At 56.1% G+C, this 27,179-nt stretch overlaps 2 protein-coding genes across 2 annotated transcripts in view; both read left to right on the forward strand.

The window, feature by feature from the left end:
• The first annotated feature begins 82 nt into the window (after window positions 1-82).
• snip1 (Smad nuclear interacting protein) lies at window positions 83-5,647 on the forward strand. The gene is made up of 4 exons (XM_060053379.1): window positions 83-484; window positions 1,056-1,227; window positions 1,353-2,053; window positions 4,753-5,647. The coding sequence occupies exons 1-4, from the start codon at window positions 249-251 to the stop codon at window positions 5,012-5,014; spliced, it is 1,371 nt and encodes a 456-aa protein (XP_059909362.1). The 5' UTR covers window positions 83-248; the 3' UTR covers window positions 5,015-5,647.
• A 142-nt stretch (window positions 5,648-5,789) lies between these two features.
• Window positions 5,790-27,179, forward strand: part of si:ch211-1i11.3 (mitogen-activated protein kinase kinase kinase 5) — a 35,780-nt gene continuing 14,390 nt past the window's right edge. The window contains exons 1-17 of the mRNA XM_060053331.1: window positions 5,790-6,412; window positions 6,729-6,874; window positions 7,574-7,755; window positions 11,125-11,293; window positions 11,876-11,982; window positions 12,956-13,126; window positions 13,837-13,949; window positions 14,318-14,477; window positions 16,344-16,494; window positions 16,858-16,962; window positions 17,164-17,213; window positions 22,373-22,468; window positions 22,641-22,725; window positions 23,301-23,434; window positions 23,951-24,078; window positions 26,289-26,425; window positions 26,683-26,788. Coding sequence (XP_059909314.1) covers window positions 6,100-6,412; window positions 6,729-6,874; window positions 7,574-7,755; window positions 11,125-11,293; window positions 11,876-11,982; window positions 12,956-13,126; window positions 13,837-13,949; window positions 14,318-14,477; window positions 16,344-16,494; window positions 16,858-16,962; window positions 17,164-17,213; window positions 22,373-22,468; window positions 22,641-22,725; window positions 23,301-23,434; window positions 23,951-24,078; window positions 26,289-26,425; window positions 26,683-26,788 — 2,353 coding nt within the window. The 5' untranslated portion in view covers window positions 5,790-6,099. The remainder of the gene's footprint in view (window positions 6,413-6,728; window positions 6,875-7,573; window positions 7,756-11,124; window positions 11,294-11,875; window positions 11,983-12,955; window positions 13,127-13,836; window positions 13,950-14,317; window positions 14,478-16,343; window positions 16,495-16,857; window positions 16,963-17,163; window positions 17,214-22,372; window positions 22,469-22,640; window positions 22,726-23,300; window positions 23,435-23,950; window positions 24,079-26,288; window positions 26,426-26,682; window positions 26,789-27,179) is intronic.

Here is a 27,179-nt window from a genome sequence, read left to right on the forward strand (position 1 = left end):
ATTAATGAAGGATGAATAAAGAACAAATAAAGAAGGCCCCGAGTGGTGGCGGAACCATCAGTCGGGGAAGGGACTGGGACGTCGGAGACTGTTTCCTGCGCACCACCGGAAGTGGAAACGAAACAGCGTTTACACAATAGAAGTTTTGGTGTTTAGAGTTTTACCTTCATTGTGTATAAAATCACATTTCTGGACGCTATGATAAACGTTTAGTTCAATATAAACCAGGTTAGTCGCGTTGCTTTAAGATGGAGAAAGAGAGGAGACGGAGGCGAGAATCCCCGCCGCGGGAGGCGAGGGTGAGAATCAAACAGGAGAGAGCGAGTCCCGCGCGGAGACCGAGACCCCCCCGGTCCCGGTCCCCCAGCCCAAGAACCCGACACCGTTCCCGGTCCCCCAGCCCCAGACCCCGACCCCGGTCCGCCAGCCCCAGACCCCGACCCCGGTCCGCCAGCCCGAGTCCCCCCCGCAGGAGGAGCAGCAGGTTGGTTGTTCAGGATCACTGTCCACACAGCATGTGGTTCAGGAGGTAGAGCGGGGCGGCTGGTAACCGGGAGGTTGATGGTTCGATCCCCGGCTCCTCCTATCTGAGTGTCGAGGAGTCCCTGAGCAAGACGCCTCACTCTGACTGCTCATAACGAGCTTGCTGTCGCCTTGAGGGCTGATTCCGCCGTCGTTGTGTCAACGTGTGGTTGAATGGGTGAATGTGAGGCAGTGTTGTAAAGTGCTTTGAGAGGTTGGTTAGAAGAGCGGATACATGCAGTCTCTTTAACACGTCACACGGTGATGAAGCTCTACTGGTCCCCAGAGGTCAAACTTTAATGTAACTGTACATTACACGATGCGTGTAAAAGCAATTAGTGTAAAAGCAGCACTGAAATTAATAGCTTCAAATCAACCATTTCGCATAGGCACGTGTGAACTGGCTGTACACAATGTAACGTACATTACATTGTGTACAGCCAGCCGTCGGTCACTGAGTCGAACCATTAGTTTTCCATATTCTAATCATTTAATTGATTCGGGGAATCCGATCCTTTGTTTACCTCGTCCAGATCGCCTGTCAGACCGCGGGATCGATCCCCGACCAAGAGGGAGAGGTCTCCCCCCAGGAGGGAGAGGTCTCCCCCCAAGAGGGAGAGGTCTCCCCCCAGGAGGGGCAGCCGGTCCCCTCGGAACCAGAGGGGTGGGAGTCCCCACCAGGGGGGAGACGCCAGGATCAAACGGGTGAGGAGACCCCCAGTCATAGCTGTACCCCGACTGTACCCCGACTGTAACTGTTGACTATGTATTGAAGAGGGTCTCTGCAGACCCCCAGCTGGGCACCGTGCTGACACTGGTTCTCCTGACAGGAGCGGGAGCCTCACCGAGGGGGGGGCGCCGAGCCTCACCGGGGAGGGACCGCGGAGCCTCACCGGGGGGGGGCCGCAGAGCCTCACCGGGGGGGGGCCGCAGAGCCTCACCGAGGGGGGACCGCCGAACCTCACCGGGGAGGGGGCGCCGAGCCTCACCGAGCGGGGGCCGTCGGGGCTGAGGACCAGCGCGTGCGGAGCGACCCCCCCCCGGAGCGGAGGAGCCGGTGGGAGACGGACCGACCGCCACGGGAGCGCGGGGGGCGGTGGGACGCGCCGCGGGGCGGGCCTGCCCCCCAGGAGCAGCAGGAGGAGCGGCAGCAGCACGACGAGCGGCGGAGGGAGGCCCGGGCGCGCAGGGAGGAGCAGGAGGGGGCGGGGGCCTTCGGGGTGCCCCAGGAGGGGGGCGAGGGCGGCGACGACCCCCCTCCCGACAAGGAGAAGCCCGACTTCGGGCTGTCGGGGGCGCTGACGGAGGATACCAACACCTTCAGGGGCGTGGTCATCAAGTACAACGAGCCCCCCGAGGCGCGTATCCCCAAGCGGCGCTGGCGCCTGTACCCCTTCAAGAACGACGAGCCGCTGCCCGTCATGTACGTCCACCGGCAGAGCGCCTACCTGCTGGGCCGCGACAGGAAGATCGCCGACATCTCCATCGACCACCCCTCCTGCTCCAAGCAGCACGCCATCTTCCAGTACAGGTGACCTGACCCACCCGGGAGGGGGAGGGACAGGGATGGGACAGGGGAGGGATGGGACAGGGGGAGGGACAGGGGAGGGATGGGACAGGGGGAGGGACAGTGGAGGGATGGGACAGGGGGAGGGACGGGGGGAGTGACGGGGGGAGGGACGGGGGGTGGGATGGGACAGGGGGAGGGACGGGGGGAGGGATGGGACAGGGGGAGGGACGGGGGGAGGGATGGGACAGGGGGAGGGACGGGGGGTGGGATGGGACAGGGGGAGGGACGGGGGGAGGGATGGGACAGGGGGAGGGACGGGGGGAGGGATGGGACCGGGGGAGGGACGGGTGGTGGGACGGGGGGAGGGACGGGACGGGGGGAGGGATGGGACCGGGGGAGGGACGGGGGGTGGGACGGGGGGAGGGACGGGGGTAGGGATGGGACGGGGGGAGGGATGGGACAGGGGGAGGGACGGGGGAGGGACGGGGTGTGGGACGGGGGGAGGGATGGGACGGGGGGAGGGACGGGGGGAGGGATGGGACAGGGGGAGGGACGGGGGGAGGGATGGGACAGGGGGAGGGACGGGGGGAGGGACGGGGGGAGGGATGGGACGGGGGGAGGGACAGGGGGAGGGACGGGGGGAGGGTCGAGGCAGGGTCGAGGCAGGGGAAAGAGGAGTTAATATCATTCATGAAGATGGAGCTTCAATCATTTTCCTTTTTCCTTTTCTGGTGACCGCAAAACAAATCTGAGCTCTAACAGTCAGACCCCTGGGGGGGGGGCCTAGAGCTCTAAGACCCCTGGGGGGGGGGCCTAGAGCTCTAACAGTCAGACCCCTGGGGGGGGGCCTAGAGCTCTAACAGTCAGACCCCTGGGGGGGGGGGGCTAGAGCTCTAACAGTCAGACCCCTGGGGGGGGGGCCTAGAGCTCTAACAGTCAGACCCCTGGGGGGGGGGCCTAGAGCTCTAACAGTCAGACCCGTGGGGGGGGGGGGGGCCTAGAGCTCTAACAGTCAGACCCCTGGGGGGGGGGGGGGGGGGGCTCTAGAGCTCTAACAGTCAGACCCCTGGGGGGGGGCCTAGAGCTCTAAGACCCCTGGGGGGGGGGCCTAGAGCTCTAACAGTCAGACCCCTGGGGGGGGGGGCTAGAGCTCTAACAGTCAGACCCCTGGGGGGGGGGGGGGGGGGGGCTCTAGAGCTCTAACAGTCAGACCCCTGGGGGGGGGGCCTAGAGCTCTAAGACCCCTGGGGGGGGGGCCTAGAGCTCTAACAGTCAGACCCCTGGGGGGGGGGGCCTAGAGCTCTAAGACCCCTGGGGGGGGGGCCTAGAGCTCTAACAGTCAGACCCCTGGGGGGGGGGGCCTAGAGCTCTAACAGTCAGACCCCTGGGGGGGGGGGGCTAGAGCTCTAACAGTCAGACCCCTGGGGGGGGGGCCTAGAGCTCTAACAGTCAGACCCGTGGGGGGGGGGGGGGCCTAGAGCTCTAACAGTCAGACCCCTGGGGGGGGGGGGCTAGAGCTCTAACAGTCAGACCCCTGGGGGGGGGGGGGGGGGGGCTCTAGAGCTCTAACAGTCAGACCCCTGGGGGGGGGGCCTAGAGCTCTAAGACCCCTGGGGGGGGGGCCTAGAGCTCTAACAGTCAGACCCCTGGGGGGGGGGGCTAGAGCTCTAACAGTCAGACCCCTGGGGGGGGGGGGGGGGGGGGCTCTAGAGCTCTAACAGTCAGACCCCTGGGGGGGGGGCCTAGAGCTCTAAGACCCCTGGGGGGGGGGCCTAGAGCTCTAACAGTCAGACCCCTGGGGGGGGGCCTAGAGCTCTAACAGTCAGACCCCTGGGGGGGGGGGCTAGAGCTCTAACAGTCAGACCCGTGGGGGGGGGGGGGGCCTAGAGCTCTAACAGTCAGACCCCTGGGGGGGGGGGCTAGAGCTCTAACAGTCAGACCCCTGGGGGGGTGGGCTAGAGCTCTAACAGTCAGACCCCTGGGGGGGGGGGCTAGAGCTCTAACAGTCAGACCCCTGGGGGGGGGGGGGGGGGGGGGCTAGAGCTCTAACAGTCAGACCCCTGGGGGGGGGGGGGGCTAGAGTTCTAACAGTCAGACCCCTGGGGGGGGGCTCTAGAGCTCCAACAGTCAGACCCCTGGGTGGGGGTGGGGGGCTCTAGAGCTCTAACAGTCAGACCCCTGGGGGGGAGGGGGGGGCTCTAGAGCTCTAACAGTCAGACCCCTGGGCGGGGGTGGGGGGGGGCTCTAGAGCTCTAACAGTCAGTCCCCTGGGGGGGGGGGGGGGGGGGGGGGCTCTAGAGCTCTAAAAGTCAGACCCCTGGGGGGGGGGGGCCTAGAGCTCTAAGACCCCTGGGGGGGGGGGGCTAGAGCTCTAACAGTCAGACCCCTGGGGGGGGGCTCTAGAGCTCTAACAGTCAGACCCCTGGGCGGGGGTGGGGGGCTCTAGAGCTCTAACAGTCAGACCCCTGGGGGGGAGGGGGGGGCTCTAGAGCTCTAACAGTCAGACCCCTGGGCGGGGGTGGGGGGGGGCTCTAGAGCTCTAACAGTCAGACCCCTGGGCGGGGGTGGGGGGCTCTAGAGCTCTAACAGTCAGACCCCTGGGGGGGGGTGGGGGGGGGCTCTAGAGCTCTAACAGTCAGACTCTTAGGGAACCTGCAGCTCTAGCTCAGCTCTATTTTCATTAACATAAAGCTGTTGTCTGTATATGTCGTCCCCCCCAGGCTGGTGGAGTACACGCGTCTGGACGGGACCCCAGGCCGCCGGGTGAAGCCCTACCTGCTGGACCTGGGCTCGGGGAACGGCACCTACCTGAACAACCAGCGCATCGAGGGCCAGCGCTACTACGAGCTCAAGGAGAAGGACGTGCTCAAGTTCGGCTTCAGCAGCCGCGAGTACGTCCTGCTGCACGAGTTCTCGGACACGGCCGAGGTGGACGCCCAGACTGCCGGGGAGGAGGACGAGGACGACGGGCTGGACGAGTAGCCCCGCCCACAGCACCACCGCGGACTCAGCCATTGGTTTATTCAATTCCAAAAAAGGCGTTGGCGAGGAAGGCGTGACCCCACGGCTCTGACCGGCCAATCGTCTCTCAGAACAGCGTCTACTTCTCAGGACTCGCCCCCACTCCTCTCCTCATCGGCTCTCTGCTGAACCACGGAGCCACTGGTCCCACTGGTCCCACTGGTCTATGGCTCTGCTGAACCACGGAGCCACTGGTCCCACTGGTTCATGGCTCTGCTGAACCACGGAGCCACTGGTCCCACTGGTTCATGGCTCTGCTGAACCACGGAGCCACTGGTCTCACTGGTTCTGTGCTCTGCTGAACCACGGAGCCACTGGTCCCACTGGTTCTGTGCTCCGCTGAACCTGGTTCTGTGCTCCGCTGAACCTGGTTCTGTGCTCTGTAGTCTGTTCACCTGATGTAAGGCTGTCTGTATGTTTAGTCTCAGTGTTTTCTCACAGCCTTGGTTCTGTCTGAACAATAAGCCGGTGATTTCAGTTTTTATGCGGTTGTACAGGGGGGGTTTTCAAGTTTGAGTTTCTACTCTTTGATGCATTCGACATTCATAATTCAGTATTGGTGTTTTGTATTGTGAATAAAGACTGAACAAAGGGTTTGAGGTGTTATGTGTTTAGAAATCCTGAGGCCAGGAAGCTTAAACATCTCATGAACAGAGAACCTTCTGTTTCTCCATTGCAGTCAACCAGTGTTCCCCGCCGGGGGCTGCCTCACCAAGCTCTATACTGGGTGCAAACTGGTTGAACTGAACGTTGATGAACTTCTTCTCATTCTGTGCTAAAGCGGATCAGGGGAACATGCCTCTCATGCTCCACTGGTTGTCCTGTTGGTTAGGTTGAGGTGTAGTTCCTCTCCTCGGCAGCAGGGGGGGGTACTAGAGCAGCTTTCCTACAGTGTTCAGTGAACTCCCTGAAAGTAACCAGAGAACAGGGCGTGTCTGGAGGAGCTGAGTCCTGTCACCTCGGCTCACCTGGCACGGCTCTGCTCACGGCGGTCTAAACTAAGAGTTTAATGTCGTCTGGACGGCTCGTTTGAGCTGATCGGGAACATGTACACGTCCGGCAGGCGGATGAGCCTCCACGAGGTGAAGAGGAAGGACCCTGTGTGGGTTTCGGCCGGAGGTCTGTGTCAGGACGCCCCGGGGTTCAGCAAGGCGCCCCCGTCCCCACGGGGTCCCAGCCGGGCTCTGTCAGTGGCCTATATCCTGATCCAGGACGCATCGCTGCCGCAGACCGAGGAGAACCTGTCCCTCAAGTGTCTGAAGGAAGCCTGCGCTGACGTCCACGCCGTGTTCAAGACCATCTCCTTCGAGAGGATCTCTCTGGGCACCACCGACATCCTGGATAGTTTCTACAACGCAGGCAAGTTGAGACCTGCGCTCGGAAGGCAACAGACCTTCCCACTGTCCCGGGACGAGCCTATAGGACCTTCTTACTGTCCCGGAACGAGTCCAGTACCTTCTCACTGTCCCAGATCGAGCCTTGGACCTTCTTGCTGTCCCGGATCGAACATAGGACCTTCTTACTGTCCCGGGACGAGTCCAGAACCATCTCACTGTCCCGGGAACTTCTTGCTGTCCCGGGACGGGCCCAGAACCTTCTCCCGGGACCTTCTCATTGTCCCGGGACGTGCCCAGACCCAGGCAGAACTTCTCACTGTCCGCTTGTTGTTCCACAGACGTGGCGGTGGTTGAGATGAGCGACACCTTCTGCCAGCCGTCCCTGTTCTACCACCTCGGCGTGCGGGAGAGCTTCAGCATGACCAACAACGTCATCCTGTACTGTTATAAATCCAAAAGCAAAAGCGACGTCCACGCTATCAAGGTAAACAACCGCTCCACGTCAGAGCTGGCGGCGAGCCACAGCAACACGCCGAACACAACAAGAGATCACTAAGGGATCAGCGTTGACTAAGAGAACAGAATTAAGAGATCAGATTCACTAAGATCAGGGTTAATTAAGATCAGACTTCACAAGAGATCAGTTCAGTAAGAGTGAACTGATGTGTGTGTGTGTGTGTGTGTGTGTGTGTGTGTGTGTTTCTGCGTGTTCCTGTGTGTGTGTGTGTGTGTGTGTCCGTGTTTGTGTGTCCCTGTGTGTGTGTGTGTGTGTCCCTGTATTTGTCCCTGTGTATGTGTGTGTGTGTGTGTGTGTGTGTGTGTGTGTGTGTGTGTGTGTGTGTGTGTGTCTCCGTGTGTGTCCCTGTGTGTGTGTGTGTCCGTGTGTGTGTCCCTGTGTGTCCGTGTGTGTGCGTGCCCCTGTGTGTGTGTGTGTGTCCCTGTGTGTGTCCCTGTGTGTGTGTGTGTGTGTGTCCCTGTGTGTGTGTGTGTGTGTGTGTGTGTGTGTGTGTGTGTGTGTGTGTGTGTGTGTGTCCCTGTGTGTGTGTGTGTGTCCCTGTGTGTGTCCATGTGTGTGTGTCCCTGTGTGTGTCCCTGTGTGTGTGTGTGTGTGTGTGTGTGTGTTGTGTGTGTGTGTGTGTGTGTGTGTGTCCCTGTGTGTGTCTGTGTGTGTCCCTGTGTGTAGGAGCAGTGTGGGTCCTACACCTTCATCCCCTACGTGGTGTCTCCGGGGGGCCGGGTGCTGGCCTGTGACGTGGGCCTGATGAGGGGTCTGGAGGAGCTCATCAGCCTCACCATGGAGCCGCTGCTGACCCCCCTGGTGGAGCGGCTGGTCTCCCTGCTGGAGGGGCTCAACGTCCAGACCAGGTCAGCCCCCCCCCATAACACAGGCCACAGTGCTGTCTCTGCTGTCCCTGTGGTTGTAAACAATGGTTACAGCGTTAGACAAGGAGAAGCATTGTGCAGCTCTTTTATTGATCTTTGGAGGCACTGTTGACCTCCAGTTGGTCTTATAGAGGCTGCTTATGGTTTTGATCATTCTGCTTGTGGCAGGTTCAGCGATTATCTGTCTGATAGGCAACTATCAGTTCAATTAGGAAGCTACCAATCTGAGGTTTAAACAGTTACAAATGGTGTCCCACAGGGCTCCATATGGGTCCAGCTGGTGCAGTGCTATTCACAATTTATATCAATAACATCGTTTCATCGCTACCGAACTGTCACGCCCATCTGTAGGCTGATGACACTACTGTATTGCATTTCGGATTCGGTGCACCCATCTATTCAGAACCTACAGAGCTCTTTGAACACCCTGCGGGACTGTCTGGTGGACCCCAGGCTTGTTCTTAATGCCCCGTTTACACCATCCCGCTAATGGCCGCTAATGGCCGATGGACCACCGATGTGGAAGTCGGGGTGATTCGGGTGACATCGGGCTAAAAATGTATGATCGGGTCAATTTATCGGGGTAGCATTTACACATACCCGATGTTATAACGATAACATAACGATGTATGCCAGGGAAGACACCCGAAGTGCGTTTGGCGTCATTTGACGTCATTTCGAATGACGCCAAACACGTCAAATGACGCGTTTGGCGTCATTTGGCGTCATTTCGGGAGAAGGCAAAGGGGAGACTGGTTTAGACTGATATTTATTTATATATTTATTTATATTACAATAGCGATTTTATAATAATAGAACGCCGGTTCTAAATGGGCGAAGTACCCTGTAATTATAAAAGTAGGACATCCATCCATCACCCCCTATTTATACCCAAGTGGCAGATTGAGGGTCTTCCTTAACACAATCTGGTCACTCACAATCGTTATTTGTCTAGGGTTCTCGAGGGTCTTTCGTGTGTTGAGGTTGCCGATATAAAGACGATAAAACACGATAAAGCGCGGAAGATTAACGAATATAGCCGATGTGCCCAGGAAAATTCCCGAACGATTTGCGATGTCTTACGTTGTACTCCCGTTCTATTCCCGATTATAGCCGATTAGCCCATAGCAACACCTGGTAACCGATTCTACCCCGATAGACCCAAAATTAACAAACATGTTCGTTCTTTGCCGATGTTGCCCGTTGTTGCCCGATCATTGAGCATTTCTTCCCGTTTCTTCCCGTTGTCTAACGATGTTCCCGGGAAGAGTAACGGTGTTTCCCGATGCAACCACGCTATTTGCCGATGTTATAACGATAGCTGCTGATTTAGCCATCGGGCACCATCGGGGCCCACTATCGGGTAGGTGTAAACAGGGCATAATACAGTCAAACAAAATATACGTGCTTCTCCAGAGAAAGAACTACAAATTCCGATGATCTCAATATTTTTACAAAGAATGGATATTTAATCGAAAGAGACAGAGAATAGAAATATCTTGGCATCTGGATAGATGATAAACTCACTTTTAATTTTCACATAAAAAATCGTGTATGTCGATTGCGACAAAAAACTTGCTGAAATAAAACCACCTTCCCTTTATTTAGTAGGAAAAGGATTATTGAGACAGTTTTCATGTCTGTCTCTGATTACGGTGATGTAGTTATTCGGCATGCAGCACGTTCATGTCTTAAACTCCTGGACTGGGTTTTTCACTCTGCTGTGAGGTTCATCACAGGAGATGCCTCTGACACAACCCGTTGTGTCTTATATGGAAAGGCTGGGTGGTCCTCCCTTAAACGAAGACGTGACACATATGGCACATTTTTATTTATAAAGCCCTGTCCGGGAAGCTTCCTCATTCTTTGACTGTAATGCTGCAAATTTCAGATGTGCTTTGTCAGACGCGCTCCACTGTCATGCTCATTCCTCATGTTCCTCAAGCCAGGTCTGAGCTTGGAAGGACAGCTTTTAGCTTCAGTGTCCCCAACTCCTAGAACAACTTACAGCCACAAATTAAAATGAATACCTCCATATCCTCTAACCAATTTAGACATATTATCTTAAATCGGCCAAACTCTACCTGTAACTGTTTTAATTAAGCTATATCACTTATTTCATTTTAATTCCAGCCAATTCCACATCTCTGTGTAAATGTTCAAATTGTATTTTAAATTTTCTCTTTATCAGCTGTTGTTGATGTTTTTGCATTGCATAGTGTGTATTTATTGTTGTTTTTTCTTTGTATTTGTTGGACTCGACTTCATTGCAAATGAGTGTCACCCCCCAATTGATCTTTGGAGTATAAATAAAGGTTAGATGAAATGAATAACACACAGACCCCCCCCCCCCCCCCCCCCATAACTCACAGACCCCCCCCCCCCCATAACACACGGACCAGGTCAGCCCCCCCCCCCCCCATAACACACAGACCAGGTCCGACCCCCCCCCCCCCCCCCCCCCCCTGCCCATAACACACAGACCAGGTCAGAGGGTCCAAAACAGTAGAACCAGCTCAGCATGGTGGTCTAGTCTCTCTAGCGGGCTGGACCCGAGGTTGTGGGTTCATAGCGTCCATAGAGAGCTGGACCTCTCCCTCCTTGGGACCTGGTTCTGTACGTGGTCTACAGGACTGAGGACTGACCCTGTTCTGGTCCTGGTTCTGTACGTGGTCTACAGGATTGAGGACTGACTCTGTTCTGGTCCTGGTCTAGAGGGGGTCTACAGGACTGAGGACTGACTCTGTTCTGGTCCTGGTTCTGTACGTGGTCTACAGGATTGAGGACTAACCCTGTTCTGGTCCTGGTTCTGTACGTGGTCTACAGGACTGAGGACTGACCCTGTTCTGGTCCTGGTTCTGTACGTGGTCTACAGGACTGAGGACTGACTCTGTTCTGGTCCTGGTTCTGTACGTGGTCTACAGGACTGAGGACTGACCCTGTTCTGGTCCTGGTTCTGTACGTGGTCTACAGGACTGAGGACTGACTCTGTTCTGGTCCTGGTTCTGTACGTGGTCTACAGGACTGAGGACTGACTCTGTTCTGGTCCTGGTTCTGTACGTGGTCTACAGGACTGAGGACTGACTCTGTTCTTGTCCTGGTTCTGTACGTGGTCTACAGGACTGAGGACTGACTCTGTTCTGGTCCTGGTTCTGTACGTGGTCTACAGGACTGAGGACTGACTCTGTTCTGGTCCTGGTTCTGTACGTGGTCTACAGGACTGAGGACTGACTCTGTTCTGGTCCTGGTTCTGTACGTGGTCTACAGGACTGAGGACTGACTCTGTTCTGGTCCTGGTTCTGTACGTGGTCTACAGGACTGAGGACTAACCCTGTTCTGGTCCTGGTCTAGTGAGTACTTCCGGGAGTCGGTGCGTCTGGAGATCCGGACGGCCCGGGAGCGGTTCACCGGGGCTCAGCTGAGCCAGGAGCTGTCCCGGATCCAGAACCGTCTGGACACCGTGGACCTGCTGACGCCCGACATCATCATCAACCTGCTGCTGTCCTACCGCGACGTCCAGGTCAGCCTCCTGGGCCAATCAGAGGCTCTGTCTGTCACAGCCTGCGGACCCGCCAATCAGGGTGTCAGGGCTGAGACAGCGTCCTGGTGACCGTCCAATCAGGGTGTCAGGGCTGAGACAGCGTCCTGGTGACCGTCCAATCAGAGTGTCAGGGCTGAGACAGCATCCTGGTGACCGTCCAATCAGAGTGTCAGGGCTGAGACAGCATCCTGGTGACCGTCCAATCAGAGTGTCAGGGCTGAGACAGCATCCTGGTGACCGTCCAATCAGAGTGTCAGGGCTGAGACAGCATCCACCTCCATGTACTGGTAATACACCACCATGTACTGGTAACACACCACCATGTACTGGTAACACCACCATGTACTGGTAATACACCACCATGTACTGGTAATACACCACCATGTACTGGTAATACACCACCATGTACTGGTAATACACCACCATGTACTGGTAACACCACCATGTACTGGTAATACACCACCATGTACTGGTAATACACCACCATGTACTGGTAATACACCACCATGTACTGGAAATACACCACCATGTACTGGTAACACACTGTCTTCTGCTGTCCAGGACTACGATGCGATCATCAAGCTGGTTGAAACTCTCACGACCCTGCCCATGAGCAAGGTGGCAGCCAACGACAACATCAAGTTCCACTACGTCTTCGCTCTCAACAGGTACCTGACCCCCCACCAGAGCTCACTAACCCTAACTACAGGTTGGTACAGGGGCTCTCTCCTCTGCTCTCTCCTCTCTCCTCTGCTCTCTCCTCTCTCCTCCTCTCTCTCCCCTCTCTCCTCTCTCCTCTCTCTCCCCTCTCCTCTCCTCTCCTCTCTCTCCCCTCCCCTCTCCTCTCTCTCTCTCTCCTCTCTCCTCTCTCCTCTCCTCTCCTCTCCTCACCTCTCTCCTCCTCTCCTCTCTTTCCTCTCTCTCCTCTCTCCTCTCTCCTCTCCTCACCTCTCTCCTCCTCTCCTCTCTCTCTCCTCCTATCCTCTCTCTCTCCTCTCCCTCCTCTCTCCTCTCTCCTCTCCCCTCTCTCTCTCCTCTCTCTCCTCTCTCTTCTCCTCTCTCCTCTCACCTCTCTCTCCTCTCCTCTCTCCCCTCTCCTCTCTCCTCTCATCTCTCTCCCCTCCTCTCCTCTCCTCTCTCTCCTCCTCTCCTCTCTTTACTCTCTCTCCTCTCTCCTCTCTCCTCTCCTCACCTCTCTCCTCCTCTCCTCTCCCTCTCCTCCTCTCCTCTCTCTCTCCTCTCTCCTCTCTCTCTCCTCTCTCCTCTCCTCTCTCTCTCTCCGCTCTCTCCTCTCTCTTCTCCTCTCTCCTCTCATCTCTCTCTCCTCTCTCCTCTCCTTTCTCACCTCTCTCTCCTCTCCTCTCTCCCCTCTCCTCTCTCCTCTCATCTCTCTCTCCTCTCTCCTCTCCTCTCTCCCCTCTCCTCTCTCCTCTCCTCTCATCTCTCTCTCTCCTCTCTCCTCTCCTCTCTCCTCTCTCCTCTCCTGTCTCCTCTCCTCTCTGCTGGTAGATTTGGGTTCCCTGTAGTTTATCTTTACCCCCGTGTCCCCCACAGTGAGGGAGGGTCACAGTGGGCCTCTGGGAGGCCTACTGCTGGGGATTGAACCCGGGACCCCCTAACCTGAGCCCGTTGTGTCCACAGGAGGAACGGGCCAGGGGACCGCGCCCGGGCCCTGAGCGTGATCCTGCCCATGGTGGGCTCGGAGGACCGCGCGGCGTCCGACGCCTACTGCATGTGTGGCCGCATCTACAAGGACGCCTTCATCAGCTCCGGCTTCAGCGACCACAGCAGCCGAGATCAGGCCTGCTACTGGTACGACCCACTGGGCTAGCCTGCTACTGGTACGACCCACTGGGCTAGCCTGCTACTGGTACGACCCGCCACTAGCCCTGTGCTAGCCTGCTACTGGTACGACCAGCTGGGCTAGCCCTCGGCTAGCACGGGGCTAGCGCTGGGCTAATATTGTGTCGAGAGGCCTTCCATTGACCAGCTAGATGACGGGTGGTTTTCTTCACATCATGCGCCGCATGCAGCTTCATCATGTGTGTGATGTTCGACAACAGGTGGCAACTGAACCATCTATGATTTTGGCATTAGGATTATTTATCGTTTACATGTAACAGCCTTGGACGAGCTATGAAGGCCCAAAAATAACTTCCCCCTGAGGAGTCCAGCCCCCCCCCGGCCCCCAATCTCCCACAACAAGGAGGTTCCCACGCAAATGTTTGTGTGTCTGTATGTGTGTGTGTGTGTGTGTGTGTGTGTGTGTGCTGCCTAGTACAAATAATTTCAACATAAACAAGTGAACTTGGAGGAACGCAACTGAATCTGTCTGTCTGTCTGTCTGTCTGTCTGTCTGTCTGTCTGTCTGTCTTTATCTCTGTCTGTCTGTCTGTCTGTCTGTCTTTATCTCTGTCTGTCTGTCTGTCTGTCTTTATCTCTGTCTTTATCTCTGTCTGTCTGTCTGTCTGTCTTTATCTCTGTCTGTCTGTCTGTCTGTCTGTCTGTCTGTCTGTCTGTAGGTACGGGAAGGCCTTTGAGGTGGAGCCCAGCCTCCACTCTGGGATCCATAACGTGGTTCTCCTGATGGCAGCCGGCCACGAGTTCGACACGTCCATCGAACTCCGCAAGATAGGTGCTCTGTTGCTTCTGTCTGCTGTCAACCTAACATACATGTGGTCTTTCAGGATTCTTTGCACAATAGGTTTTATATAAACTAATATCCGTCATCATATTGTAAAAAAACGAAATTACCTTGTTTGTGAATGAACCTTCTCCCTCCCTCCCTCCCTCCCTCCCTCCCTCCCTCCCTCCCTCCCCTTCTCCCCTCCTCCCTCCCTCCCTCCCCTCCTCCCTCCCTCCCTCCCTCCCTCCCTCCCCTTCTCCCCTCCTCCCTCCCTCCCTCCCTCCCTCCCTCCCTCCCTCCCTCCCTCCCTCCCTCCCCTCCTCCCTCCCTCCCTCCCTCCCCTCCTCCCTCCCTCCCTCCCTCCCCTCCTCCCCCAGGTGTGACCCTGAGCAGCCTGTTGGGGAGGAAGGGCAGCCTGGAGAAAATGCAGGACTATTGGGACGTGGGTCTGTATCTGGGCGCCAGCATCCTGGCCAACGACCACAAGAAGGTGATCGAGGCCTCGGAAAAACTCTACCGCCTCGACGCTCCCATCTGGTGAATAACCTAACATCATATGGTCTTCTTATATGGTACACACTGGGATTACCTGCTCACTACACTGGGATTACCTGCTCACTACACTGGGATTACCTGCTCCCTACACTGGGATTACCTGCTCACTACACTGGGATTACCTGCTCACTACACTGGGATTACCTTCTCACTACACTAAAATAACTTGATCACTACACTCAGATTACCTGGTAAATTACACTCAGATGACCTGGTAGGTTACACTTAGGCCCTGTCCACACAAAGCCGATTTCATGGCGAAACCGCAAAGGTCTTGTACGGTTCGGCCTTCCGTCCACACGAAGCCGGCGAATCCGCTGACCGAAACCGTATACTTCTGAAACCACCCTCGGAGGTGGTTTCAAATCTACCCGGTTTCGTTTTGGATTCGTGTGGACGCCTGAAACCGACTGAAACCGTAAACCATGACGTCATCGCCCCATCCCTCGACCCTCTAGCCAATGACTGTTAAACCCGCGGAGTCACAGAACTCACAACAAAAAAGATGATGGCGGACTACAAGCTTGTAATCGTTCTGCAGCAGACCATGTCCCTTGTTGGGTTGCTAAGCCATTATTTATTGAGACTGTTGACTGACTGTTTGTTTGTGTTGTTAGTGGTTCGGGGGGCAGCCTCGCATGCTCGCCTCTTCTTCTTATTTCATTTTCTTCTGGATTTCTGTAGCAGAAGCAGTGCCCCTTATGGGCCTGGCATGTGTACTACAGCGTTTCTACAAATCTACCCGGTTTCGCTTGACTCCGTCTTTACGGAGATACTCCGAAACCGGATAGATCGAAACCGGAACGGCTTCGCCCGTTTCGGCTTCGTGTGGACGGGGCCTTAGATTACCTGGTAGGTTACACCCAGATTACCTGGTAGGTTACACCCAGATTACCTGGTAGGTTACACTCAGATTACCTGGTAGGTTACACTCAGATTACCTGGCAGGTTACACTCATATTACCTGGTAGGTTACACCCAGATTACCTGGTAGGTTACACTCAGATTACCTGGTAGGTTACACTCAGATTACCTGGTAGGTTACACCCAGATTACCTGGTAGGTTACACCCAGATTACCTCGTAGGTTACACCCAGATTACCTCGTAGGTTACACCCAGATTACCTGGTAGGTGACAACCAGATTACCTGGTAGGTTACACTCAGATTACCTGGTAGGTTACACCCAGATCACTGGTAGGTTACACCCAGATTACCTGGTAGGTTACACTCAGATCACTGGTATGTTACACCCAGATCACTGGTAGGTTACACCCAGATTACCTGGTTGGTTACACCCAGATCACTGGTAGGTTACACCCAGATCACTGGTAGGTTACACCCAGATTACCTGGTAGGTTACACTCAGATTACCTGGTAGGTTACACCCAGATCACTGGTAGGTTACACCCAGATCACTGGTAGGTTACACTCAGATTACCTGGTAGGTGACAACCAGATTACCTGGTAGGTTACACTCAGATTACCTGGTAGGTTACACTCAGATTACCTGGTAGGTTACACCCAGATTACCTGGTAGGTTACACTCAGATTACCTGGTAGGTTACACCCAGATTACCTGGTAGGTTACACTCAGATTACCTGGTTGGTTACACCCAGATTACCTGGTAGGTTACACTCAGATTACCTGGTAGGTTACACCCAGATTACCTGGTAGGTTACACTCAGATTACCTGGTAGGTTACACCCAGATCACTGGTAGGTGACACTAATGCCTCTGATTTGGGCCGGGGTTGGGGAGCGAATGGAATGTGAGACAGGTCCGAGGCTGATTGGCGTTGTGGTGGTTTTGATGGTTTTGATGGTTTGGTGGTTTCTCGGTGTTCAGGTACGTGGGCTCCATCATGGAGACCTACATCATCTACAGACAGTTCGCCAAGCCGCCACAACTCCGCTCCCCTAAGCAGGACACGGTCAACTTCTGGATGGAGCTCCACCTCCAAGCCTGCAAACCCACTGTCTCCACGGACCGCTGCCCGGTAAGAACCTGGTCCTGGTCCTGGTCCTGGTCCTGGTCCCGTCGGAGGCCTCATGGAGCTCATTGTGCTGGAAGTCAGAGGAGAGCTTGTACCGTTCGTTTTACCGAGTTACTCCAAATGAGTCGTTGACAGCTGGTTTGAAGGCGAGGAGTTATTTGTGCCAACAGCTCATTTCTCATCAGTCAGACTAAGAGTTTTTACATCAACTTAATGTGTCCTAGTTACAACTATAAACTAAGTTAAGGCATTGTTGAAGTCTACACGCTAAATCTCTTTTTAAGGGGTGTGTTTGGACGCCTAACAGCCAGGGGCCGTAGGGGTGTGGCCTCACCTCTGTGTTCCTAAAGGAGGGTCCTCTTTCAGGTCCTCATCCTGGAGCCCACCAAGGTGCTGCAGCCGGCGGTGGTCAGCGTGAGCGAGGAGGACCAGAGCAGAACCCTCCAGCTCCAGCATGTCACCCCGCTGGAGGTCTGTCTGTCTGTCTGTCTGTCTGTCTGTCTGTCTGTCTGTCTGTCTGTCTGTCTGTCTGTCTGTCTGTCTGTCTGTCTGTCTGTCTGTCTGTCTGTGTCTGTGTCTGTGTCTGTGTCTTTGTGTGTGTGTTTGTCTCTCTGTCTCTGTTTGTGATGGTGTGTGTGTGTGTTGATTTGTCTATCCCTTGTGTCTCCACAGAAAGGTCTCCACCGCTGGTCCTTCCCTGCCTCCTCCATCAGAGTCGTCAGGTAACGTCTGACATCAGCTCTGTTATCATTGCAGGCTCCTCCAGGTCCTGGGTCCGGTTCCCTGGGTCCGGTCCTTTGTCCGGTTCCCTTGGTCCGGTTCCCTTGGTTCGGTCCTTGGTCTGGTTCCCTGGATCCGGTCCTTGGTCTGGTCCTTGGTCCGGTTCCCTGGGTCCGGTTCCCTTGGTCCGGTTCCCTGGGTCCGGTCCTTGGTCCGGTTCCCTGGGTCCGGTTCCCTTGGTCCGGTTCCCTGGGTCCGGTTCCCTGGGTCCGGTTCCCTTGGTCCGGTTCTCTGGGTCCGGTCCTTGGTCCGGTTCCCTGGATCCGGTCCTTGGTCCGGTCCTTGGTCCGGTTCCCTTGGTCCGGTCCTGGGTCCGGTTCCCTTGGTTTGGTCCTTGGTCTGGTTCCCTGGATCCGGTCCTTGGTCCGGTCCTTGGTCCGGTTCCCTTGGTCCGGTTCCCTTGGTCCGGTTCCCTTGGTCCAGTTCTCTGGGTCCAGTTCCCTTGGTCCGGTTCCCTTGGTCCGGTTCCCTGGGTCCGGTTCCCTTGGTCCGGTCCTGGGTCCGGTTCCCTTGGTCCGGTTCCCTTGGTCAGGTCCTGGGTCCGGTCCTTGGTCCGGTTCCCTGGGTCCGTTTCCCTGAGTCCGGTTCCCTTGGTCCGGTTCCCTTGGTCCGGTTCCCTTGGTCCGGTTCCCTGGGTCCGGTTCCCTGGGTCCGGTCCTGGGTCCGGTTCCCTGAGTCCGGTTCCCTTGGTCCGGTTCCCTGGTTCCGGTTCCCTGGGTCTGGTTCCCTTGGTACAGTTCCCTGGGTCCCGTCCAGGTTCCGGTTCCCTGGGTCCGGTTCCCTGGGTCCGGTTCCCTGGGTCCGGTTCCCTTGGTCCGGTTCCCTTGGTCCGGTCCTGGTTCCGGTTCCCTGGGTCTGGTTCCCTAGGTCCGGTTTGCTGGGTTCTCCGGGGACACATGTCTGCCTTGTTTACCCACAAGCTGACCTTTGACCGCTGGGTAAACCAGCAGAGGGGAAGGTAAACAGCGGCCGTTAGACTGAAGGCAGCGTAGACACAGCGGTCTGGAGAACCTGTTCTGATGCTCTCAGGTGTTCAGTAGAACACCTGCAGCCTGTTAGAACAATGGAGAGGCTTCACCAAGGGGAGGATTGGTGAGCGGAACAATATGAACTCAAGGAATCCTGCAAACGGGCCGGGGGGCCCGAGGCCGGGGGGCCCAAGGCCGGGGGGCCGGTGACCCCGGGCAGAGTGACGTCGTGAGGGGCCGGGGGGCCGGTGACCCTGGGCAGAGTGACGTCGTGAGGGGGCGGGGGGCCGGTGACCCCGGGCAGAGTGACGTCGTGAGGGGGCGGGGGGCCGGTGACCCCGGGCAGAGTGACGTCGTGAGGGGGCCCGAGGTGGTAGGCCGGTGACCCCAGGCAGCGCAGGATGACCTGTGAGGTTCACTCTCTGTTTCCAGTCTGGTCTCAGTGGGATGACCCACTGAGACCAGTGGACACGTGGAGGCCAGGTCCTCTGCTGAATGGTTTTGTTGGCCGTCATAAGGATGGGACGGGGACGGGGACGGGCCCCGGGATCGGTAATGGAGGTTCGTTCATAATAACGTCCTGCTCAGTTTTCATCTAGTCCCAGGGAAGGAGTGAATGATCACTCATCACTCACCCCCTCATATCACTCACCACCTCACATCACTCACCCCCTCACATCACTCACCACCTCATCACTCACCACCTCACATCACTCACCACCTCACATCACTCACCACCTCATCACTCACCCCCTCACATCACTCACCACCTCATCACTCACCACCTCACATCACTCACCACCTCACATCACTCACCACCTCACATCACTCACCACCTCACATCACTCACCACCTCACATCACTCACCACCTCATCACTCACCACCTCATCACTCACCACCTCATCACTCACCACCTCATCACTCACCACCTCACATCACTCACCACCTCACATCACTCACCACCTCATATCACTCACCACCTCATCACTCACCACCTCACATCACTCACCACCTCACATCACTCACCACCTCATCACTCACCACCTCACATCACTCACCACCTCACATCACTCACCACCTCACATCACTCACCACCTCATCACTCACCACCTCATATCACTCACCACCTCACATCACTCACCACCTCATCACTCACCACCTCATCACTCACCACCTCACATCACTCACCCCCTCATATCACTCACCACCTCATCACTCACCACCTCACATCACTCACCACCTCACATCACTCACCACCTCATATCACTCACCACCTCACATCACTCACCACCTCATCACTCACCACCTCATCACTCACCACCTCATCACTCACCACCTCATCACTCACCACCTCATATCACTCACCACCTCACATCACTCACCACCTCATCACTCACCACCTCACATCACTCACCACCTCATATCACTCACCACCTCACATCACTCACCACCTCACATCACTCACCACCTCACATCACTCACCACCTCATCACTCACCACCTCATCACTCACCACCTCATCACTCACCACCTCACATCACTCACCACCTCACATCACTCACCACCTCACATCACTCACCACCTCACATCACTCACCACCTCATCACTCACCACCTCACATCACTCACCACCTCATCACTCACCACCTCATCACTCACCACCTCACATCACTCACCACCTCATCACTCACCACCTCACATCACTCACCACCTCATATCACTCACCACCTCATCACTCACCCCCTCACATCACTCACCACCTCATCACTCACCACCTCATCACTCACCACCTCATCACTCACCACCTCACATCACTCACCACCTCATCACTCACCACCTCACATCACTCACCACCTCACATCACTCACCACCTCACATCACTCACCACCTCACATCACTCACCACCTCACATCACTCACCACCTCATCACTCACCACCTCATCACTCACCCCCTCATATCACTCACCACCTCACATCACTCACCCCCTCATATCACTCACCACCTCATCACTCACCACCTCATCACTCACCACCTCATCACTCACCACCTCATCACTCACCACCTCATCACTCACCCCCTCACATCACTCACCACCTCATCGCTCACCACCTCATCACTCACCACCTCACATCACTCACCACCTCATCACTCACCACCTCATCACTCACCACCTCACATCACTCACCACCTCACATCACTCAACACCTCATCACTCACCACCTCATCACTCACCACCTCACATCACTCACCACCTCACATCACTCACCACCTCATCGCTCACCACCTCATCACTCACCACCTCACATCACTCACCACCTCATCACTCACCACCTCATCACTCACCACCTCACATCACTCACCACCTCATCACTCACCACCTCATCACTCACCACCTCACATCACTCACCACCTCACATCACTCACCACCTCATCACTCACCACCTCACATCACTCACCACCTCATCACTCACCACCTCATCACTCACCACCTCATCACTCACCACCTCATATCACTCACCCCCTCATATCACTCACCACCTCATCACTCACCACCTCACATCACTCACCACCTCACATCACTCACCACCTCACATCACTCACCACCTCACATCACTCACCACCTCATCACTCACCACCTCACATCACTCACCACCTCATATCACTCACCACCTCATCACTCACCACCTCACATCACTCACCACCTCATCACTCACCACCTCATCACTCACCACCTCATATCACTCACCACCTCATCACTCACCACCTCACATCACTCACCACCTCACATCACTCACCACCTCACATCACTCACCACCTCATCACTCACCACCTCACATCACTCACCACCTCACATCACTCACCACCTCATCACTCACCACCTCATCACTCACCACCTCACATCACTCACCACCTCATCACTCACCACCTCATCACTCACCACCTCATATCACTCACCACCTCATCACTCACCACCTCACATCACTCACCACCTCACATCACTCACCACCTCACATCACTCACCACCTCATCACTCACCACCTCACATCACTCACCACCTCACATCACTCACCACCTCATCACTCACCACCTCATCACTCACCACCTCATCACTCACCACCTCATATCACTCACCACCTCATCACTCACCACCTCATATCACTCACCACCTCATCACTCACCACCTCATCACTCACCACCTCATATCACTCACCACCTCATCACTCACCACCTCATATCACTCACCACCTCATCACTCACCACCTCATCACTCACCACCTCACATCACTCACCACCTCATCACTCACCACCTCATCACTCACCCCCTCACATCACTCACCACCTCACATCACTCATCACCTCATCACTCACCACCTCATCACTCACCACCTCACATCACTCACCACCTCATCACTCACCACCTCACATCACTCACCACCTCATCACTCACCACCTCATATCACTCACCACCTCATCACTCACCACCTCATCACTCACCACCTCACATCACTCACCACCTCATCACTCACCACCTCATCACTCACCCCCTCACATCACTCACCACCTCACATCACTCATCACCTCATCACTCACCACCTCATCACTCACCACCTCACATCACTCACCACCTCATCACTCACCACCTCACATCACTCACCACCTCATCACTCACCACCTCATCACTCACCACCTCATCACTCACCACCTCACATCACTCACCACCTCACATCACTCACCACCTCACATCACTCACCACCTCATATCACTCACCACCTCACATCACTCACCACCTCACATCACTCACCACCTCACATCACTCACCACCTCATCACTCACCACCTCATCACTCACCCCCTCATATCACTCACCACCTCACATCACTCACCCCCTCATATCACTCACCACCTCATCACTCACCACCTCATCACTCACCACCTCATCACTCACCACCTCACATCACTCACCACCTCATCACTCACCACCTCACATCACTCACCACCTCATATCACTCACCACCTCATCAGTCACCACCTCACATCACTCACCACCTCATCACTCACCACCTCACATCACTCACCACCTCACATCACTCATCCCCTCATATCACTCACCCCCTCCTCTCCCCCTCTCCTCAGCGTCTCTAAGAACGATGAGCGCAGCTGCTTCCTGTTCGTCCACCACAACTCTGACGACTTCCAGCTCTGCTTCCCCACGCCGCTGCACTGCAAAGGGTGAGCCCCCCGCCTTCACAGGGTGACCCCCCCCTGGAAGCTTCTCAAAGCACTTCCCAGTACAGCGGGATGTGGTGTGTGCTTGCATCATCTCATTGTTGGCTGTGTGAGAGGGAGTCGGTCTGTGTCCCCGTTACTACAGCCCTTACCTTCATGTCTGCCTGGGCCTCAGGTTCTGTGAGCTGGTCAACTCTCTGCTGCAGTCCGCCCTGCCTCCAGCCCCGGACCAGGACCGCCTCACGGGAGAGGTCCTGGAGGTGAGAACCTCCTCCTCGTGAAGCACCACCCGCTCTAGGACTGCTGTCGCTCTGGAGAACCCTGATCCTGGTTCCACACTGGGCTCCTCATCCCCAGGGAGATCTGAACCATCCCCCTCTCTCCTCCCCTCCCCTCCCCTCTCCTCTCCTCCCCTCTCCCCTCTCCTCCCCTCCCCTCCCCTCCCCTCTCCTCTCCTCTCTCATCCCCTCCCCTCCCCTCCCCTCTCTCCTCCTCTCCTCCTCCTCCTCTCTCCTCCTCTCCTCCCCTCTCTCCTCCCCTCCCTCTCTCCTCCTCTCCTCTCTCTCCTCTCCTCTCTCCTCCCCTCTCTCCTCCCCTCCCCTCTCTCCTCCTCTCCCCCCTCTCTCCTCCCCTCCCCTCTCTCCTCCTCTCCTCTCCTCTCTCCTCCCCTCTCTCCTCCCCTCCCCTCTCTCCTCCTCTCCTCTCTCTCCTCTCCTCCCCTCCCCTCTCTCCTCCTCTCCTCTCCCCTCCCCTCTCTCCTCCCCTCCCCTCCCCTCTCTCCTCCTCCTCCCCTCTCCTCCCCCCCCCTCCCCCCCCCCCCCTCCTCTCCCCTCAGTACATGTATGAGACCACTGCGGAGGGGGAGAAGGTGGTCCTGGGGAAGGGGACCTACGGGGTGGTCTACGCAGGCCGGGACCTCAGTAACCAGGTCCGGATCGCCATCAAGGAGATCCCAGAGAAGGACAGCTCGTAAGACCCCCCCCGCCTCCTCTTAACCTCTAGTCCTGGACCAGGCAGACCCTATGGACCCCCTGGGACCCCCGAACCTGTAGACCCAGTAGACCCAGTAGACCCAGTAGACCCTGTAGACCCTGTAGACCCAGTAGACCCTGTAGACCCAGTAGACCCTGTAGACCCAGTAGACCCTGTAGACCCTGTAGACCCTGTAGACCCAGTAGACCCTGTAGACCCTGTAGACCCTGTAGACCCTGTAGACCCAGTAGACCCAGTAGACCCTGTAGACCCAGTAGACCCTGTAGACCCAGTAGACCCTGTAGACCCTGTAGACCCAGTAGACCCTGTAGACCCTGTAGACCCAGTAGACCCTGTAGACCCAGTAGACCCTGTAGACCCTGTAGACCCTGTAGACCCTGTAGACCCAGTAGACCCTGTAGACCCAGTAGACCCTGTAGACCCTGTAGACCCTGTAGACCCAGTAGACCCTGTAGACCCAGTAGACCCTAACCCACTCCCCCCCGGCCCCAGGTACTCCCAGCCCCTCCATGAGGAGATCTCTCTCCACCGCCGTCTGAAGCACCGGAACATCGTGCAGTACCTCGGCTCCGTCAGCGAGGCCGGCTTCATCAAGATCTTCATGGAGGAGGTTCCTGGAGGTCAGAGGTCACCCTGCTAGGTCCTCTGGAGATAGTGTTACAGTCAGACGTTGACCTAGGTCCTATCGACAATCATCAATATAAACTTCAACACGGCACTATATCTTTACCGATACTTAATAACCTAAAACTTAATCTTAACCTAAACCTGACTCCTATATCCCTCTGTAAAGTACCTTTACACTAGACTGTGAGCTCTTACCTTAAACTGACTCCATGTGTCTCATTGGATATGAAGGCCTGGACTGTCATCCCTCTGCTGACCACTAGGGGCTATAAGACTATAGAGGAAACTGTCCGTGTGTGTGTGTGTGTGTGTGTGTGTGTGTGTGTGTGTGTGTGTGTGTGTGTGTGTGTGTGTGTGTGTGTGTGTGTGTGTGTGTGTGTGTGTGTGTGTGTGTGTGTGTGTGTGTGTGTGTGTGTGTTGTGCAATGCAGGAAGCGCTTGCTTCCTGGAACAAGAGGGACATGTGTGCACATGTGTGTTGTACCCACACACACCCTGCCTTATCTGTGCAGGTTGAGTGTGGGTACATTTATACTTGCCTGGATCCTGGCAGAAGTTTTTATACCTGGCGCTGTAGTCTGTCTGTCTGTATTCTGTCTGTAGGCTGTCTGTCTGTCTCTAGGCTGTCTGTCTGTATTCTGTCTGTAGGCTGTCTGTTTGTCTCTAGGCTGTCTGTCTGTATTCTGTCTGTAGGCTGTCTGTCTGTCTCTAGGCTTTCTGTCTGTAGGCTGTCTGTCTGTCTCTAGGCTGTCTGTCTGTATTCTGTCTGTAGGCTGTCTGTCTGTCTCTAGGCTGTCTGTCTGTATTCTGTCTCTAGGCTGTCTGTCTGTAGTCTGTCTATAGGCTGTCTGTCTGTCTCTAGGCTGTCTGTCTGTATTCTGTCTGTAGGCTGTCTGTCTGTAGGCTGTCTGTCTGTCTCTAGGCTGTCTGTCTGTATTCTGTCTGTAGGCTGTCTGTCTGTAGGCTGTCTGTCTGTCTCTAGGCTGTCTGTCTGTATTCTGTCTGTCTCTAGGCTGTCTGTCTGTCTCTAGGCTGTCTGTCTGTAGGCTATCTGTCTGTCTCTAGGCTGTCTGTCTGTAGTCTGTCTGTCTGTCTGTCTGTCTGTATTCTGTCTGTAGGCTGTCTGTCTGTATTCTGTCTGTAGGCTGTCTGTCTGTATTCTGTCTGTAGGCTGTCTGTCTGTCTGTAGTCTGTCTGTCTGTATTCTGTCTGTAGGCTGTCTGTCTGTATTCTGTCTGTAGGCTGTCTGTCTGTCTCTAGGCTGTCTGTCTGTATTCTGTCTGTAGGCTGTCTGTCTGTAGTCTGTCGGTCCGGATCCTGCTACATGTGTTTATTCTGGGAAGCTTTGCATGTTCAGTAGTGGTTTGACCTTCAGAGCAGAGGCTGAGCTCCAGACTGGCTGCTAGGGAGCTGAGGTCTGGAGGCTCTGAGCTCCTCACAGCCCTACACACAGCCCTATACATAGCCCTACAGACTGGCAGAGCAACCAGAGCCATGACACATCAGTGGCGCCCGGTGAGCCAGATGGGGGTGGGGCCGGGCGGGCGGAGCCGGGCGGGCGGGTGGGGCCGGAGCAGATGAAGGAGCAGCTTGCACATCAGCTGCTCCTTCAGTCTACAAGTGAAGCTTCACATGACCACAGCGTTGAGTCTGCTGCCCCCTAGTGGTTAAACAGTGGAACTGTTAAAACATTCTTGAGGAATATATTATGTTAGTCCTCTGTTACCAAACATGTGATCATAAAGCTGCTTTATGATTGGTCGCTGTCAAGGTGTTTCCTTTATTCAAATATTCCTCCTCCTTCTCCTGACTCCTCTCTCCTCCTCCTGACTCCTCTCCTCCTCTCTGCTCCTCCTGACTCCTCTCTCCTCCTCTCTGCTCCTCCTGACTCCTCTCTCCTCTCTCCTCCTGACTCCTCTCTCCTCCTCCTCTCTGCTCCTCTCTCCTCCTCCTGACTCCTCTCTGCTCCTCTCTCCTCTCTCCTCCTCTCTCCTCCTCGTCCTCCTGACTCCTGTCTCTCTGCTCCTCTCTCCTCCTCCTCCTGACTCCTCTCTCCTCTCTCCTCCTGACTCCTCTCTCCTCCTCCTCTCTGCTCCTCTCTCCTCTCTCCTCCTCTCTCCTCCTCTCTCCTCCTCCTCCTCCTCCTCCTGTCTCTCTGCTTCTCTCTCCTCCTCCTCCTGACTCCTGTCTCTCTGCTCCTTCAGGCAGCCTCTCCTCCCTCCTGCGCTCTAAGTGGGGTCCTCTGAAGGACAACGAGGCCACCGTCGTCTTCTACACCAAACAGATCCTGCAGGGCCTCCTCTATCTCCATGACAACCAGATCGTCCACCGAGACATCAAGGTAGGGGTTGGTCTCCTCTCCTCCTTTCCTCTCCTCTCCTCCTCCTCTCCTCTCCTCTCCTCTCCTCTCCTCTCCTCTCCTCTCCTCTCCTCTCCTCCTTTCCTCTCCTCTCCTCTCCTCTCCTCTCCTCCTCTCTGCTGCCTGTCCTGTACAACAGGTCCCCAACTAGGAGGAACCAAGAGCAGCTCATTCGCTTCGAACCACTCACCCGCCTTGTGTGTGTGTGTGTGTGTGTGTGTGTGTGTGTGTGTGTTCAGGGAGACAATGTGCTGATCAACACCTACAGCGGGATCCTGAAGATCTCCGACTTCGGGACGTCCAAGCGCCTGGCGGGCATCAACCCCTGCACCGAGACCTTCACCGGTGAGCCCTCCTCTTCCTCCTCCTCCTCCTCCTCCTCCTCCTCCTCCTCCTCCCACTCCTCCTTCAGTTCACCTCCTCCTCCTCCTCCTCCCTTCATCAACCTGCTCCCTTACACCTTCACCTCCTCCCTTCCACGTTTTGGGTGTAGGGTGGTGGTCCAGAGGGTGGAGGGTGGTGGGTGGTTGTCCAGAGGGTGGAGGGTGGTGGGTGGTGGTCCAGAGGGTGGAGAGTGGTGGTCCAGAGGGTGGAGGGTGGTGGTCCAGAGGGTGGAGGGTGGTGGTACAGAGGGTGGAAAGTGGGGGTCCAGAGGGTGGAGGGTGGTGGTCCAGAGAGTGGAGGTCCAGAGGGTGGAGGGTGGAGGTCCAGAGGGTGGAGGGTGGAGGTCCAGAGG

Source organism: Gadus macrocephalus, chromosome 6, assembly GCF_031168955.1.
Source record: "Gadus macrocephalus chromosome 6, ASM3116895v1".
Classification (NCBI taxonomy): Eukaryota; Metazoa; Chordata; class Actinopteri; order Gadiformes; family Gadidae; genus Gadus; species Gadus macrocephalus.

Bases quoted from the DNA above. Each gene is read 5' to 3' on its own strand.
- snip1 (XM_060053379.1), top strand. From the start codon at position 249: ATGGAGAAAGAGAGGAGACGGAGGCGAGAATCCCCGCCGCGGGAGGCG. The intron at 485-1,055 runs GTTGGTTGTTCA...TACCTCGTCCAG, and splicing joins CCCCGCAGGAGGAGCAGCAG to ATCGCCTGTCAGACCGCGGG. The intron at 1,228-1,352 runs GTGAGGAGACCC...TTCTCCTGACAG, and splicing joins GAGACGCCAGGATCAAACGG to GAGCGGGAGCCTCACCGAGG.